Source organism: Drosophila tropicalis, unplaced genomic scaffold (assembly GCF_018151085.1).
Source record: "Drosophila tropicalis isolate 14030-0801.00 unplaced genomic scaffold, ASM1815108v1 contig_463, whole genome shotgun sequence".
In the NCBI taxonomy this organism is placed as follows: Eukaryota; Metazoa; Arthropoda; class Insecta; order Diptera; family Drosophilidae; genus Drosophila; species Drosophila tropicalis.
In genome coordinates, this window is record NW_027172929.1 from 990,146 (window position 1) to 1,008,727 (window position 18,582).

The following is an 18,582-nucleotide window of genomic DNA, read 5'->3' on the forward strand; positions in this document are numbered from 1 at the left end:
TTACCTTCAAAGCCTCCACAGCAATCTGTATGGCTGGCTCAGTGTCCAGAAATTCGGGTGTGGGCTTATCACCTAGCCTTTGCAGTGTATGCTTCAATGCGCTCATCTCTTGCTGCAGTTTGCGTGCGGCCGATGCATTCTCGCTCCAGCCAAGGAAATCCTCCCAAGCGGCTAATAGATCTACATAAAATCGAACAAAGAAACAAAACAAAAAACACAAAATGAGCAAAAGCGGTAAATTTGAGAGTTAATAGTGCACAACGCGCACAGGAAAACTTTCAAGGTGAGGGAGTAGTTGGAGTAGGTGGCGGAAAAACAGAGGGAGAGAGAGAGAGAGAGAGAAAAGAAAGGCAATTTAATTGGGTGGCAACTTCATTTCCATTCAACAGCATTCAGCATTCCCATTTCAATTCCCATTTCCATTCCCATTTTCGTTTAGCTTAGCTTAGGTGGCCCTTGGTAATGAATACCTTTCGCTTTACTCCAAACCAAACTAAACTAAGCCAAAACCAAAATAGAAAAAAGTGAAACTTTTGTCCAGATAAAACTTTGCCCTGGTAATGGTAATGGTAATGGTGGTTTTTAGTGCAGAGGAGTGGTGGCACTTTATGTGGGAGCCACAGAGCGTTTCTCTTCTAATTGAATAGTAAACAAAGTTTTCGCTTTTTCCAATATCTACTCATGACATTTGTTAACGCGTTCAGCTTCAATTGCTCGCCCCCTTTTCATCTTCCCCCCTCCCTTTCTTCCTTCTAGCCATTCATCCAAACGCCCATTCTTGCATTTCCGTTGCATAGAACAAACTTTGGCATTGAGATTGTCATTCTGATTATGGGCGAGGTAACTCTAAGCTTAAGCAGGGACGGAACTATCGTACGATCGGTTGGTTTCACTTGACAACACAATTTGCACTTAATGTTAAACAAATGGAGCACTTTGTTTACGTTTGATATAATCTGTTTCTAGTTTGATTTCACTTGACAAAGGATGGATCTTGAATAGATCTTACTATCCACAGCAATTCGCATGGATTATAACTTTCAGAGATCACAACAAGCCACAATTCTAAAGCCGCTCCTGACTTCAATAACAAATCAAACATTGGGCGGACTTGAAATGAATAGTTCTAAAGCAATAAAGTTTCAAGGAATTGTTTTTGTTTTTCCAATGAACTCACCCAAAACAGATCGCCACAAAGAAAAGGCAAACACAACCGCCCACAGTCAGTCACTGAGTTGGTCAACTGTTGAATGAAGCGAATATCAAGAGGTTCCTCTTCTTCTATATTGACACAACAAGTGGCAAAGCCAAAGCTGGGCAATTTAAATGCAATGCGTATGATTTGTGGAAATTACTTTCACCTTACACAACTCTCGATCGCTCGGTCAGCCAAAAACTGTATTCTCTTTGTGCTTAATGCCTCTGATAAGGCAAAACCGAGATACAAATTGACAAAAACGCACTCAATATTATATAGTATCGGATAAAGTAACCGAGAAGCGAAGCAAACTTGTTGGCTGCCAAACTGAAACTGGTTGAGTGAACTTGTCTGCAAGCTGCAAAATGCCCAACTGGGAGATTCGCTGTGCCACGACGATGTGGGTAGTGAAGCAACTCGAGCGCAACAAAACTGATCGACGAGGATCGACAGAGAGTTAGAGAGAGAGAGAAAGATACTTCCCCTTAATGGATATGTTTATTATGATATCCGAGACATCGCAATTGTCGCACTACGCACTTTTCCAGAGAAAACTTGCGTGCATTAAATGCAGCAAAATAAATCTGGTCTGGTGTGTTTGTGGGTGCCAAAAGTTGGCCAAAAGAGGAGGTGGGGTGGACGATGGGGCGGCACCTGCTTAACGACATTAGGATGGCATATTGAATAATCTTTAGTCGATAAAGATTTATTGATGGCAGCTGTTGGATAAAAATTGCACACACACAACCAAAATTGATTAACCATTAGCAAGAGAAGGAGGTAGGTGAGGGGGGGACCCCATAATGGGAGGAGAGTGCAAAAATTAAGATTGAGAGACTTTCACTTTGGTAATTAATTGCACATTTTTCAATCCCAATCCCCCCCACCATCCCATCCCATCCTTCACTTTTGAATGAGTTACTTACTCATATTGCAATTAATGATGCAATTGAATAATGAACTCTTCTGCCACTCCCTCCTCCCCCATCTAACTCTCACAATCTTTTATCATTAGCCAACACAAATTGCATTAAAATTGTGAAAATAATGATAAATAATTATTATCTTTAATATTCATAATTTTTCTCTCAACATGCAAAATAGTGAACATTTTTGCTGGCATTTCATCACGAAATTTAAAACAAAAAACAACAAACGAAAAAGCAGAAGCAACCAATAATAAAACAAAAATGCAAAATTGCATTTTGTGAAAACATTTTAAACCACAAAAATATAAAAAAAAAGGGGCGTGTGGTTAAGAGGCAGGAGAACGGGGGGGTGATTTGGAGGTGGTTATGGAGGAGAAGCAGCAGGGGCAAACGGCCTCAAGGTCGTTGACATATGCTTCTTTCTGTCTTTTCTCCAAACAAATCTTTAGATACCCTTTAGAGTTAGCTAAAGTTTTATATGAGAATTCCTATTTCTACTCTGAGAGTTCTACAGTAGAGTCTGGTTATAACGACTCCGCTTATAACGTCGCTAAAGTTCAATAAGTGATTGGTTGGTCCCAAATACAAACTTATATGAAAGGCCCTCCGATTAGTAGGCCGTTATAACCGGATTCTACTGTATTAGGTTATATTTTGATGACTTTATTTGATAAACCCTTTTAGTTATTGTCTTGGCATGACAAAAGGCAATAAAATGTAAACCGAAAATCGGCACAAGGACAAGCAGCGACAGGATTCCAGGCTATAGGATAAAGGAGTGCCAGGGCACCAAACAATTTCATAGTTTGTTTGTTTGTTTCTTTGCTGTTTCATGTTGTATTTATTTATACAGATAACCAAAACAACAACGACAGATAAATAAATAGCTAAACAAAAGGCGCCAAATGAGGTAATCAAAAGTTGACTTCGGTCAGCTGGCGGCGGTCTCTCTTCTTTCTCTAGTAAGTTATCAAGTGTCTCTTTATGCTGCTAGCTCAAAAATATAATCTTGAATAATTATGGGATTATTTTGATGTTGTGGCTGGCAACAACAACATTAGTGGCAAAAAAAAAACCATCATCAACAATTATATACAATTAGCACATGGAAATATATACATACATACATATATACTACATATAGCTAGATATTTTTAAAATGCTGATTAAAAGAGAGAGGGAGAGGGAGACAGAGACAGAACATTTTTGCCAAATTTATAATACCCTCTAAATATCTTTCTCTCTGTCTCTGAATTTGTCATTAATTTGCTTTTTTGCTATTTGAATATTTGATAGATTAACAGCTGGCGCCATCTAGTGTCAAAACTTGTCTCTGTTTTTTAAAGATCAGAATGCATTTCGACTTGGTCTCTTCAATATCTTTGCCTCAACCTTTTTATAGGGTATTAAACTGACTGTGATATAAAGTTTTAACAAAAAGCAATCATACAAATTGTTGTAAGTGTGAAATAGTTAAGAAAATTTAGCATAGTTATGCGAAAAACTTGGAAAATTTTATGACGATGATGCAGACAATTATAGAAAAATCTTCAAGAGGAACTAACTTTATGGTGCCTAAAATGCCTTTAATGAGAATTTACTTTAAGGCATAGGCAGATCTAGGGTTGTTGGGGAAATTTGCCCCTTAAAGTATGCAATAAGCATCCCAAGAAAGAACTTTTGGAGTGACACAATAATAACAATCTTTGAAGCAAACATTGCTGATAGACCCTTTTACGTACGAAAAGTTATAGATTTGTTATAAACAATGAATATCATACTGCATATTGCCTACTTTAAGGGGCAAATTTCCCCCAATTTGCAGCCCTAGATCCGCCTATGCTTTAAGGTTCTAATGATTGACTGTTCCTCAATCAAATGCCATAAATCGAAATGAACTTCCGTTTGTTTTATTTATGCAAATAACCAAATATGTTCAATCGGTTTTTACGCATGGTTAATAAATATGGCAAAAGAAAAGGAAACACGCTCTGGAAACAGAGAATGCAATTTTCGCAACAGACAGCATAAAAAACCAGGTCGGCCAATGAACCCAACCCACCAACCACCCACTCTCTCAGATAAAAATGTAATGAAAAACCACAAAATTAAAACTTAAAAGTTGAAAATTTAAAATGGATTTTGTGGAAATGGAAACCCCCGCCCCAAAGACATTTAATATTTCTAATGAATTCAAGGTCAAGTGGCAAAAGTTTTTATTGAAATTGGAATCGGATGACGGCACAGTTTCTATAACTTTGAACTTGTGAGCAAAAAAATTACTGATGACCTAACTGACTACTAGAACCGGTACCGGTTTCTGTTTCTATTACAATAATGAGTTGGCCCATAAAAAGTATAAGTAGACTTAAACAAACACACAGACACACACACACTTTGCTTTTACGCACAACAATTGACCATAAAATATAGTTTAGTCCGTTGCTAAAGTGTACCGTTAATCATTGTTTAGCTAACCATGAAACTATAAACTTCTCTAGTTATATGTATATATGTATGTACTTTACTAAAAAGAGTATCAACCGGTGCGTCATGTTGCATCCATAAGGCAAACACTAAACGGCAACACGGCCTAACCTTAATTAGTTGGCCATGCAGCCAACAGCATTTGAAGTTGGCAATGGCTGGAATTGATGGCTGCAATTGAAGTGGGTCACTCACACGAAGTCAGTGTCAGGTCTGGCAAATCGAACAACACAGAAAACATCACAAATGGGCCCAGGCCATTGAGCTAAGCAGCTACTTGAGAGATCACTTCAGTAAGAGAAGTGCAGATCATTCCATCGAGATGGAACTTTAAGATTTACATAAAGACAAGCAAATGGCTTATGTACAAATGTACAAACAATTTGAAGAGTATACGAGTACTTTTCTTATATTTAAGGTCTCTTTTCTCCCCCTAGGCCACTTGAAATCAAATTTCTATTTCATATTCATTTAAAGAAATTCAAAACTTTCTATCGAAAAGTCAATTGATAACCCTAATCATAGTGTATTCTTGAAGGGAGGAAGGAAAGTTTCCCAAGATCTATACTACAACATCCAATATTCCAAATTCCACTCTATAATGACTTATTTTATTCAGCATCATTTCAACTTTACATCGCCACTGTCTAAATAAAAGATCTTCTTATCATATATATAATGAGTTGAGACTTTAATAACTTAACAACATTAGATTTGTTTAAAAAATTGTCCTTTTCATTACTTCAATAACTAGAAATTTAGATCAAGAATGTTTCATTTACATTCCTGCATAACAAAAAGGGCATCTTTTAGTCGTTACTTCTTTAGTCAAGAGTGTAGAAACCATTGGGAGTTTTTTTTTTGTAAATTTCATTAGCTAGATCAATTTTTGATCATTATTATCATCGATTTCAATTAGTTTCTTGCTATGTCTAAATTTAAGTGGGGTTTCTGCCTCACCCCCTTCTCTCTACTTTCGCCCTTTTTTTCTAACTCTTTGTCTGGCGGCACCAATTAGCTTTACCTCGTTTTTTTTTTTCAGTCTTATCTGGCGATCTTTACTGTCTATGGTTGTGTTTGTGTTTGTGTCGTCTCTCTCTTGCATCGTTTACACCTGTTTCCCAATTATGTTTACCCATGCCATAACATCATCTTTACTGTTATATTTCGTTTACCTTGTTCCGAAGACGAACGTGATGTGGTGGCCGATGAGCTGGCCGAAAGCATTTCGGATATATCCGTTTGTACGGCGACACTAACTTTAATCATGATGTAGGTAGGTATATACACCACCCTTACAGTTAGTTAGTTAGCAAGTAAGTAAGGAGTGAGGAGGAGTAGTAGGAACTAGTGGTAGTAGTAGTAGTAATAGTAGAACACGAGGTCAATATATAGACGGCTCTCTCAATGTGACCTGACCCACTTTGATTTTACACACACACACAAGCACACGCACACTCAGAGGGCGGCATACTACACTTGAAATCAATTTTCGTAATCAATTTGCGTATTTAAACATTTTTCAATTTGTTTACTTCTCCACACACATCCATCCAAGCATATCATCTGTTGAGTAAGTTTTCCCAAAGATGACCTCGAAAAGTTCACATTTGGTGTTATAAGGGAGGGGGTTGGTCTCCTTAAACTCTTATAAACCAACCAATAACTCTTATACACGTTTAAGCCAAAACACGCTTTATTTCCCGACCATTTGGTTTATTGGCGCAAAGCTAACGATTAGCAATGGTTTAAATTTGTATTATAGACATTGGATATATGTTAAAATCACAGTTTGATGCAAAAACAAGAAGAGATTCGGCGTTATTTGAAACAAATTTCGGTTTGAGAAGGTTCTGGGAAGCACGTAGAAAAAAAAAATTCAATCTTCATATATTCATGAAGGGAGAGGGAGAGAACAGACGGAAACAGAACCACTTGGAACGCGCACAGAAACTCAACTGAGCGGCGGCGGGGCACACAACGTGCGCAGCAGCTTTCAGGTGGTGGCGGCGAGAGAGAGACTAGCCAGAGAACAAACGAGACACTGAGAAGAGAGAAAGAGAGTATATGGCGGGCACAGTGGAGCAGTGTTAACTTTTGAACTTGGCTTCGGCACAGCACGCAATCGCATCAAGTCCATGTGTCTGTGTATTTGAATAACTGTATGTGTGTGTCTCTCCTCTCTGTGTGTGTGTGTGTGTGTGTGAAGGTTTTAGGGTTCGCTCATTAGTATCGGCAGCTCAGACAACAAAGGCCAAAAACAATAAAAACAACAACTCTAGAAAAGACAACGTCATTTTCATAGCCCAAACCAGAGCAACTACTGAGCAACTGAGAAAGCAAACTAAAAGTCGACTAAGTAGATACCCTTCCACCAACTCTCTATTTCTCCAGCAATGTGTGGCTTAACCTCAAATCTATCGAAGGATTTCGGAAGTCTAGAAGATCTTTAAGTTACAAAATCTTGATTCCTAGCTTCAATTTCGAATTGGAACACAAATGTTTATAACTAACTAAATTTTGGAAACAATTTCTACTATAGAATACAAATTAATACCCTGCAACTAGACGCTTCTTGCCCTTTGATCTAGGCTATGTCATTCTTTAAAATGAAATTTATTAGACAATTTAAAAACAAATTCCATAAATTTGTTAAAAAACTAAAGAGATTCTTTCACACACACAAATATAGATACCTAAGTATATATATTGTGACGTACTTTATATACCCTATGAATGATTATAATAGGGTATACATTCATATAGCAACGAATAAAACAAGAAACGAAAATGACGACAACTTTTAGAATAAACATACAGAGAGAGAAAGAGAAAGAGAGAGACAAAAACAAAGCAAACTATACAAAAATTAAGAAGTGAACATTGCAAATATTTGTAAAAATCTTAAGAAATTTCTCTCAAGTCATTGTATAAACATTTACATATATGAAAGATTTATATACTATATTCTTTGAAATTTTCATTGCCAAAAAGCAAATATGACGTCAGCTGGCAAAGAACAAAAAATTTCCTCAATCTTTTAAATAAATTCAGCCAAAATACAGTTTGAGCAGCAAGTTGCTACAAAACTTTAGCCAAGACACAATCTGCCTAAAACTGTAAGTCAGTGGAAACTAACATTAACTTACAGTTTGAGAGTTTTTAAGCCCAGAATAAGTCCATTCATTGGTCAACAAATGTTCACTCGGTTCTTTAAGTTACATATATAGACCCGATTTATCAGTTAGTTATACAGATTTGCTCTATATGTTTGATTGAAATGAATTGTGCAATCTTTAACTTGGACTAACTAGTATAGAAAATATTTTCATATCATTTTAGGTGGTCAGTTTTAAGTTAAAATATTCGATATGGCCAATTCGATGAACATTTTTCTCTTATTTTTTGGACAATTAGTTCAAGCTACTTAGTTAGATGAGGGCAAAATGACTTAATTTTGTTAAAACATTTGACAAAAACACACAAAAGCATTAGCATAAATTAATGAATTAATATAAAATAATTAAAAAGAAACGGAAAAGTGGAAAGTCTAAAAACAAAAACAAAACACCAAAATATTTAGGTATATAGAAAATAAACAGTAAAAAAAAGATAACAATACAAACGTAAATCAACTAAATAATAATATTCATGAAAAAAAAATTAAAATTATAACAATTTCAAATGCTTTGGTGTTTTTTTTTTACATATTTTTTTTTTTGTTTTGTTTTATTTGCCAAAAAAAAGAAAAAGGAATGCGCAAAAAAAAAAACAAAGGTATTAAAAAAAAATATTTTAAAAATATAATTATTAAACAAAATGCAAAATTTATGCGCAAGGCGTTTTGTCAAATGCAAAAACAAAATTGTTGGTGTAAAAAAAAAAAAAAAATAATAATAATAGTAATAAAATATATATGTATATAAAATGTATAAAAATATTAATGTAGAAAAAAAAATAATACAAAAAGCTTTGCTTTAAGAGAAGGCCACAAAAAATAAAAAGAACTGTATACATGTTGAGAGCAACTGCTCTTAGAGCAGGCCTCTAAAACTGGCAAACAAACGCTCCAATCGACCCATGGGTCGATTGACCAAGGCATAGAACGATCGCAGGGTGCCCATCAGGAATCTATAGAGCGTAAAATGCTCTAGAAGATTGCTCACATCCGTTACAAAGTCTATGATGCGGGCCACAAAGCGTGTAATGGGGGCACACTTGCATTCGGGGGCCAGTTGGACAATGAGCTGCTGGTGGTCATTGCGTATGGAGTTGGATGTCTTGGTTCTGGCTGATGCTGATGATGATCTGGGCTGGGACTCACCTTTTGTCTGGCCGGCGCAATGGGTGGATAGCACAGTGCCAGGCGGGCCGCGTAGAACAGCCTCCAGGCAGCGTATATTATCGCGGCAAGTGTTAATTATCTCGTTCTAGGGATAATGCAAATTATTAAAGGAGACAATTGGGGCAATCAAACGACTGGACTTACATAGTCCTCGGGTCTCAGCAGATGACAACGTATCTTCAATGCTCTGGTATCCTCCAAACGATCGCGACTCTGCTGCAATAATGAGCGCATCTCCTGTTCACCATCCTCGGAGTCATCGCCACTCGATGACGAGGTGGCTGGAATCAGTTTAATGCATTTCTCCAAATTACGTGACGAACGACGACGCTCATCCGCTGTGACGGTGCGACGACGACGTGTGGATGTATCACTCTCCGATGTACGCCTCAATAGAGACTGAGCCGAGTGACTCATTCCACAGCCGAATTCCAATTTACGTCCCACCGATTCAGTCCGCTGTGGCGGCAATTGTGTATTCTGTTGCGTATTCTTCGGAGTCATCAATGCCGTGGCCGAGGCGGATAACGAAGATTGACCACCGCCGCCGCCACCACTGACATGATGACCCTGTTGATGATCCTTTTGTTCATTCAAAGAATCATCCATATCTAAAGAGAAGGGATTACATTATGTTTACATCTATGGATAAACATTATAGAAATTTCACTCACCCTGACACGATTTACGGCGAACTTCCAAGGTTTTGCGACGACGCTCGTATTGCAATTCCAGGGCACGTTGACGCCTGGCGTGATCCACACTACTGCTAATGGTCTCCTGATTGATATGCAGAGCCTTCAGTTCATGCTTCTGCAGTGAGTCCATGCGCGGTGGCGAGAATGAATCAAGATTATTGGCGGCCGACAGTGAACTGCAGCAATCCGATTGCGAGTCGATGAAATTGCTGCAAGCAAAATTTAGATCAAAAAAGAAAAACAAAAAAAAATGAGCAATTTATATTTAGAAATTATATATTTCGTGTTTTCTCTATTATCTTTTGGCATGCCAATGAAGGTTGCCCATCCCAAGAGACTCACCGATAGTCATCGCCGAATTCTAACAGACGTCGTGCGGCATCTGAATCGAAACCTTCGGAATAATTTTCCGAATTATATTTCTCTTGATAGTTGTCCCAGGCGGTTTCCGAAATGCTGCTATGATGATCTTCAGTGCTGAGTTCTGTGATGATTGAATAATAATAATTATTAATGTTAATTGTATAGCATATTAGTCGGGCGGTTTGGGTCAAATCAAAAAGAAGGGCTGGGGTGCAAGGGATGGGTATTGTGTAGTACCTTTCTGCTTGACTATGGGGGGCTTGAGTGCTTGTGTGTGAGAGAGAGAGAGTTAGACAAAGACAAATAGATTTACATTTACATTTACACAAATATATATACAATATCGGTATATATCTAGTGTAGAGGATATTGATTGTAACAACTCACCTGCTTGCTGTTCATCTTCATTCATATAGTTGGAGAGGGCAGCCAGGGCACCCAATCTCGATTCGCTGGCCATTAGGGCAGCTGTTGTGAAGGATCCGACACGGAAATTGGGCAACATCAATTGAGACTCATTCTCGGGATCGTCGGCGGTTTTATCCAATTTGGGGCTACCGCCAGAGGAACCCCTTTTGTATGCTTAGCAGAGCATTTGTGAATTCCTGCAATTGTTGCGATGACATCGATTCGCATGACTTCATCAGAGTCTGGGTTAGATCGCCGACAGCCGCCTCCGAACCGGAATCGGATTTACGTCCAGCCGAGGCAGCCGACATGCGCTTCTTGCGTGCCTTGCGGCGTCTCAGTGAGCCTTTGCTGTCGGCCTTGCGTGCCGCATTGCTGCCTGTGCCCGATGAGGAGGCCGCCCGGGGTCGTGGTCCTGGCGATAGGGAGTCCAAAGCACTCTCACTTATCGAGTGGCTGGCCAATCCGGGCGGAGAGCTTTCCACAATTGTTGTCGTCAACTGAGCAGCATCGGTGGTCAATTGTGAGAGACAGGACACGGACCAGGGGCGTTCCGATTTACGTCGTGCCTGTGGACGTTTCACAATTTTCACATTCAAACTCTGATTGCTGCTGCCAAAGCCGAGGGGTGTAATGGGTTGTCCAATTGGCTCGGCAGAGCCACCGATTCTCTCTGTGGAATTGCCATACGAATTGGTGCTAGTTTGCATACAAGTTGCAATTGAATCGGTGAAGCCTTCTGAAGTATCCGAACCGGCGCCACCTCCACCTCCACCTCCAACTGGTCCAGGACCACCCACAACGATGGCGTTGGTTGTTTGGGGTATGGAATCTGTTTCCGAAGCCTCACCAGAGGCTTCACAATCATCTGGCTTGCCGGCTCCTGATAAAAGTTCATGTGTATGACTGCGCGTCAATAGCTGTGGAGTGGATGGCTGATGCTCTAGCCATTCCTGTAGAGAAACGAAACGAAATTAGAGACAACTATAGAAGAGGGGGGAGGATTTGTTTCTTTAAACTCACCTCAACACGCTGTTTAATGGGTCCGGGCATATTGACCTCACGTTTCTTGACCGTCGAAGATATCTTGACAATGGAATGTTTCTGTTTGGTTGGTGTCTTCATCAATGCGGCCTCTTGAGCGTCGCGCACCAAATGCTCCGCTTTGAGCACAAGCTGTTTGATTGAATCATGCGAGACCTTGCCCTATGAGAAAGACATAGACAGAGAGAGAGAGAGAGAGAGAGAGAGTCAATATTCGTTGTGGCAAATGAATGAGCGTAGCGAATTTCATTGTGTCCACTCATACAGAGTTATAGAGTCAGAGAGAAACACAGAGAGAGAGAGAGAGAGAGAGAGTTTTGGAGAGGAAGTGCAGTTAAGTTATCAGTTCGGGGCTCCCATCTTATCGCTAGTTTGTGTCACCCATTTACATTTGGCTTGGCAGCGTCATCACTTGAATTTGCAATGCTCTCTTGCATCCCCTTGGACCCACTTTTACCCCTACCCTCACCCACACACACACACACACACTTGTTGCACTTGGAGTTGTCGTTGTTGTTATCTTCATTGAGTTTTGTTTAGCTTTCCTTTATTATTTGCCCGTCTTTTTGGTCTCACTTCATTTTTTGCTTCTCCTCTCCTCTTTCTTCACCAAGCCGTCAATCAAACATTTCTTTTATCTTATTGTTCCTCCTTTTAGTTTCTAGTTTTATTTCTTTTTGTGTTGTTTTTGCGTACAACATGACTTCATTCTAGTTGCTTTTGACACGAGGAGGCAAAAGAGGAGGACAAAGACACTTTGAGTGACATTATTATTAGAGCTCAAGAAAATGAGGGTGGGAAGTTGACTTTGATATACAACAAACATAACATTTCTTCTTCAGTTCAGCTAAACTCAATTTTATATATTTCAGCCCATTTTCAAAATGTTTTTGCTTGATCAAGATAACACTGTGCGGGAAGAAGGGTGCGGAGATATCAAGAAATGTTGAGATTACTGTGAGCAATCCAATCATAAATTTAGCTAATTTTATTTATTCATGTGTGAAAATTTTTTAAAAATAAAACCATGAACAATTCATAAACTGACTGATACAGGAGGACAATGCATGATCTGGTCGGAAACTGCGTTTTAGTTGTTTCTTTAATATTGTTCTACCATCATATTGAGGTATGAATTCATCTAAAAGTTAGTCGATCTTATATAGTCTTGTGTTTGTAGTAGATTACTCTAATTACAAGAGGCTTTAAAGCAAACACAATGCAATTTTCATTAGACAACTTTTAATGCTTTTAAGTACATTAGATTACTATAGTAATTTGCAGTAGAACATGACTAAAATAGCAGTAGGTTACCTTAAGAACATTAATTATAGACTTTAATAACAATCTCTGAGTTTTGAGTTAACTTTGACCAAGATTGAAATCGAAATTTAGAAACATATAGACTTGGGTTGACAACGTTTCTCTCTATCTCTATCTATCCCCAAGTGATTCTTCGGTCTTTGGTGTTGTTTTGTGTCTCTGTGGATCAGTTAACTAATAGAGCCCTGTGTGCTTAAGAAAACCAAGTTTTCAAACTAAAAACCTATAGAGAAAACTCTATTTACTTGAATTTGTTTGAAAACTTTGCCACGTCTCTTGAGAGCTTAGTCATTGTCTTTGGCATGTGATCTAGTGGGTTAGGCACTCCTCTGTATGACCTGATATCACCAAAAAACCGAAAAAGAATTGACAGCTCCCATAAATGGGAATGGAATATGATGATGTTGGGGGGCTATTTTGTTGATAATTTGACATAATCAAAAATTTTGTCTTGAAATAGAAGTAAACAAATTCTACATAGAGGAATTTGTCAATAGAAAATCAACGGACCGTTGATAATTATGTTGTGTGTGTGTGTGTGTGTGTTTGTGTGTGAGTGACTGACTTTAACCTTTTCACGCAAAACACATTTTCAGATATCATTCATTGCACAATTTAAACACACAAAAAGTCGAAGGTTGTTTTTCTCTCCCCTCAAAGTTAACCAAAAACCAAGTCAAGTCAAGCAAAGCCAAACTGTTGCTCTGTTTGTTTGTCTTTGTCTGCGTTTTAAATTTAATGTTAATCTTTAGGCTTAATTTAATTAACCATTTCCTGTGGCACGCGAACCGAACGCAGCATTTACAGTTTGAGAGGCATAGACCAGGAGGACGTTGAGGAGGTCGAAGTGAGGTTGATGATCACACACTCACACACACACACAGATGTGGCCCCCTCCTTAGGCGTTTAACACAAAACGGAAACGATTTTCTAATGCGGCAACTCTGGTGAAAACTTGACCGTTTCACTGTTGGACCAAACCCCACTCCCTCCCTCTGCGACCAACTGTCTTCTCCTCTTGTTCATCCACCGTTCAAATGTGCAACTCTGGCCTCGCCTCAGAGATTGGGCGTTTGCGATAATTAAAGGCAATTATATGAGTTTAGCTTCAGTTTCGTGTGTGTGTGTGTGTGTGTGTGTGCGCTTTTTGTATGGCCAATTAAGAAGACAAAACTGGAAACTTTTAACTCAAAAAGTCCACACAACTCTTGCCCTCCTCCTGTTCCGCCTTCCTCTGGCTCTTTGGGCCTTGACAATTGCTACTGTTTTCTTTTTCTTTTGGTTTGGTCACTTTGTTTTTATTTTTTATAGCGGCACGCACAAAAAACAACAAGAAAAAAAACGAAAGAAAATGAAATGGCAAATCTTATCGCAAAAACAAACCAAATTGAAATCGAGGGCACACAAATGGCAAATAGTTTGACAGTCACTGTTTCGATTTGTAGTAGTTAGTTGGTTATATGTATTTATTGTTGTTGCAATTTTCGCGTTTATATAGTTATTGTTGTTGCTTTTGGCTTTGGCTTTCTATTGTTTTTTTTTTTTTTTTTGTTTGCTGGCCGGGCCAATTCACGCTCTCAGTGTGTCTGTTAACGGCAACGTTGCGAATCAAACTGAAAGGTAGCCCCACTTGGCTCTTTTCACTGCACTGCACCCCTGCTCCGCCCCCCAACCCCACCCCACCTGTACTTCCCTCGACCGCTCCACGCACCACTGAAGCAAATTAAAATAAACCAAGTTTGATAATGACTCTTCAGAGAAACAGAAAGAGAGAGAGAGAGACTCTCTACTCGAGGGCGAGAGAAAGAGACTCTAACTAGCGACAAACTAGATAAGATAAAACCGCAAAAATCGATTTGAAATCTCTCTCTCCATCTCTCTATCTGGACTTTATTTTTCATTTTTCTAATGGGATCGTCATTATAATCATTTTGGAATATTTACCATTACTATACAAATAGAATATATATGATTATTAGTAATTTGCGACAACTGGAATCACATGATAATATAATTTAAAGATAATGAAGGAAGAAAGACACGAAAAAACACACACAATATATCAGATTGAACGTCATCAACCTGGGGCCCGATAATATAAATGGACTAGCGGCAGGAAAAAACCAACCGGCAAACTAAATTTGCCAAAAATTAATCAAAGTTGCACAAATTTCACTCTCAATAAATCAACATGAGTGTGTGTATGTGTGTGTGTGCGTGTGTGTGTTGCACAAACATGCGTAGCAGGTCTCCAGATTGGCCCTCGGCATGGCAAAGTCTGCCTGGCCGGCCAAGTCAGTCAGTGAAAATTTTATATTGCGTGTGTGCGACAAATGCAAATTATAGCAGCAGCAACAACAACAAAACATGACCAAAAAGTGAGAGTGTCCAAAAGACACTCCACACACACAGGCAGGAGGACGTCAAAGACGTTGACACTCCACCAAAAGGCATTGATATTGCATCGCAAAGACCACAACTTAAGATTAATCATCGTTTGAAGTCAATGAATTGTCCATCTATACTAAGTACTTCCTTTCTTTCCCCAAAAAGGACTCTTTAGGATATCTCCAAGAAGAGGAAGGAGAAGTATCAAGAGCTTCCCAAGACAAATGCCCTGACAGTTCTTTTACAGATCCATTTACAAGTTCAAAGGACTAATATGGGGATAAAATTGAAATCTCAAGACCGTTCATTTCTCAAATAGTTTAATAGTTTTTCTTATCTTTTCTGACCCTTTTCCTTCTCTTGAGCTCTTTATCTAGACTGAAAATGACAAATATCGTATGCCAATGAGATCGTATGGTTTTATTTATGTCTCAGTAATTCAATAAGTATCTTGTTTGAAAATGAATCGATTAAATCATTTAATCTACCATAACCATTAGTTTATGGTAAACAATAACTTAATAATCGGTTATCGTCAGCGATTTTTTGTATTTCTTTGAAGGTCAAGCAACCAACTTGGTCTAGACTCTATAGTTTGCTCAAAACTCAATCAATATCTTAACAATCGATTTGAAAAAATTCCTAAGAGTTGCTCTGTCTCCAAACATGTATATACTTATGCTAAAGCGAAGTAAGAGGTCTTTATTAAATAACAACAAGAGTTTATGAAACTTTTAATCATGGCATATACGAAAAATTATAAGCCATTAGGCGCACTAATAACATCTTGTTAACTTGCTTGTTTTACCGTCAAATAAACATGCAAAAAACCAAAAAAAAAAAAAAACAAATATCGTAAAGCGATAAGAGAAATTTGAGAGCCTATCAAAGTGGACCACGACCAAGTGGAGCCAACAGCAACAACATTTTGCGATTGCTTGAATGAATTTCAAGCGAAATTGAAACCACACAAAGGAGTCAAGCCGCCATCTCTTTACCCAGAGAGTGACTCTGAGACCTGGAGGAGTCTGTCGAGTCTGACTTACTGACTGACTTGGACACGCACCTTAAGTGTCATATGAAATGATTAAGTAGTGCAACGACGATGAAAGGGTAACTTACAAATGCAGTTGCACTCATTAATCATTTTATGCAATGGATATGGTGTGTGTGTGAGACAAATTTCAAGGAGGTGAAAGCAAAAAAGCCAACACATTTTAGAAGTAGATCTATTTGGGGAAAAGAAAAAGAATTTCCTTTAGACACACTTACCTTAACTGGCGATTGGCAAGCCGCTGACATTGTGGCATTGCTGCTGCTTGCCTGGGATTTCGTTGATTTGGCCGGGGATCTTGGTGGCAAACGATTGCCATTTGTATTTCCATTAATTGCTGTTTCAGTGGGCCAAACACTAATGTTGCATATATCGGCACGACTATAAAAATTGTTGGTCTGCTAAAAGCAAAAACCAAAAACGAAAAACGAAACGAAAATGGTGAAATTTAATTAATAATATTAAACGAAAGCGAAGTCAAATCAATCAGCTGTCGGTTAAGTTGACTTCCTGGCAAAAGGAAAACCCAACTAAAAATTGAGAAAACTATAGAGATTGACAGATGCCAAATTCCCTGCTATAAATCTATGACTTCCCCCTCCCTCCTGTATATTTGTATATACCTACATATATATTGTTGTCCCTTTCAATTGTTGCTGAAGATGAAGAAATAAATCACACGTTTTTTTTTTTTTTTTTTCGTTTCGTTTCTGTAAAGTTAATTTCGTTTTACTTTCCACAATTTTTGCAGTCAACTCTTGAAGTTACTTATAGCTAGTGCATGATTCGCTTTCATTATGCCATTTGCTTAATCATTTGAGAGAGGGTCCCTCGATCAGTCGGTCGGTCGGTCGGTTGGTCGGTTGGTCGGTCGTCTTGGGTTTTTAGAGGTAAGGCGGTAGCCATTTATTGAACAGCAAAACAAAACGAAACTTTATTGACACAAGTCACAGAGAGGGCCAAAGAGAGGCACTCTAGACACAAGACATGGACTTGGACATGGACATGGACATGATCGAGACTTGCCAGTTGCATTTTTTGACTTCAGACTCCAAATGTCTGTGGGAACTTGTGCAATATTTGCAGCAGATTTGTTGGTTTTTGTTTATTATTTTCTTCTTTTTCGGTTTTATGCGATTTGTTTGCTCCGATTGTGGTCTATGAATGGCAAAAAGATGCCTTTTGCCTTTAGCTTTTAGCTAATGGGCCCCAAGATTGATTCTTCCCTAGAAAAAAAACTGCATTGTCTCTTTTACGAAATGATTTATACTAATTATTTGCAATGGAAAAAACAACTCTTTGATTATCTAAATCATTGACATTTACTTCGGTTCGGTTTTGGTAGTCTTCTTATTTCTCTTTAATTCTGTGCTGTATGTTGATTTTGTTAACCTTTGTTGAACATTGAACCTATTGCAAATTGCTTACCTGTTGTTGCTGATGTGCATTTCCATTTGCCATATCAACAGTTGCCTCATCAATGTTCTCCAAATCCACGCCCATTTTTGGATGATTGCAGTTGTTATTATTGTTATTGTTGTTGTTGCTGCTGTTGTGGCTGCTGTTCAAATCCGACTGATTGTTGTTGTCGCCTGGCAATTGTTGATGCTGCTGTTGTTTGTAGCAATTGTTGCTAATGATGTGTCTTGCTTCATTGCTGCTGCTGCCGCTGCTGGCATTGCCATTGATTTTGCATTGCAGCATCTGCATGTTGTTGTTGTCGTGGTCGTCCATGTCGCATGCCCCAACAACGGCAACGTTTCGTTGCATTTGTGTAACTCGCGATGTTGCCGATGTCTCTGTGTGTACACCGTTTGAATTGGATGAGGAGCAGGCACTGCTGCTATCGTAGTTACTGCTGCTGTTGTTGTTGTTGTTGTTGTTGGTCAATGTTGCTACTGCTATAGCATTCGTATTGGTGGTAGCGGTGGTGTTGTTGCTGCTGCTGGTGGTTGTGGTAACTAAAGTCGCCTCCTTATTCTCCTTATCAGAATCGTCACTGATTGAAGTTTTAACTCCAGAAGATGATGTTGTTGTTGTTGATGAAATGTCAGTCGACTGAAGACCATCCACAATTGTTGTTACTGCTGTTGTTGCTGTGCCTATAGCTGTTGTTGCTGTTGCTGTATAAAGCCAACCCTCGTCGTCATCATCGGTAGAGGCATCAGCCGATTTAAGTATCTAGATATGTGTTGGTGGAGGGGTGAGAGGAGTAAAGGAACATTCAATTCAGTCATTGAGTCAACTCTCAAACAAAGAAACAAAAAATATATGTATGTATGTATGTGTGTATGTGTGTATACGAATGAAGATGAAGATGAGGTTGAAGAAAATGAAGTTTAATT

At 38.7% G+C, this 18,582-nt stretch overlaps 1 protein-coding gene across 1 annotated transcript in view; it reads right to left on the bottom strand.

Annotated features, from left to right (window-relative positions):
- Positions 1 to 18,582, bottom strand: part of klar (klarsicht) — a 147,766-nt gene that overhangs the window by 2,799 nt on the left and 126,385 nt on the right. Inside the window, 10 exon segments of the mRNA XM_068287172.1 lie at positions 5 to 180; positions 8,939 to 9,044; positions 9,104 to 9,570; positions 9,634 to 9,866; positions 10,000 to 10,141; positions 10,408 to 10,577; positions 10,579 to 11,381; positions 11,452 to 11,634; positions 16,456 to 16,638; positions 17,666 to 18,418. Coding sequence (XP_068143273.1) covers positions 5 to 180; positions 8,939 to 9,044; positions 9,104 to 9,570; positions 9,634 to 9,866; positions 10,000 to 10,141; positions 10,408 to 10,577; positions 10,579 to 11,381; positions 11,452 to 11,634; positions 16,456 to 16,638; positions 17,666 to 18,418 — 3,216 coding nt within the window.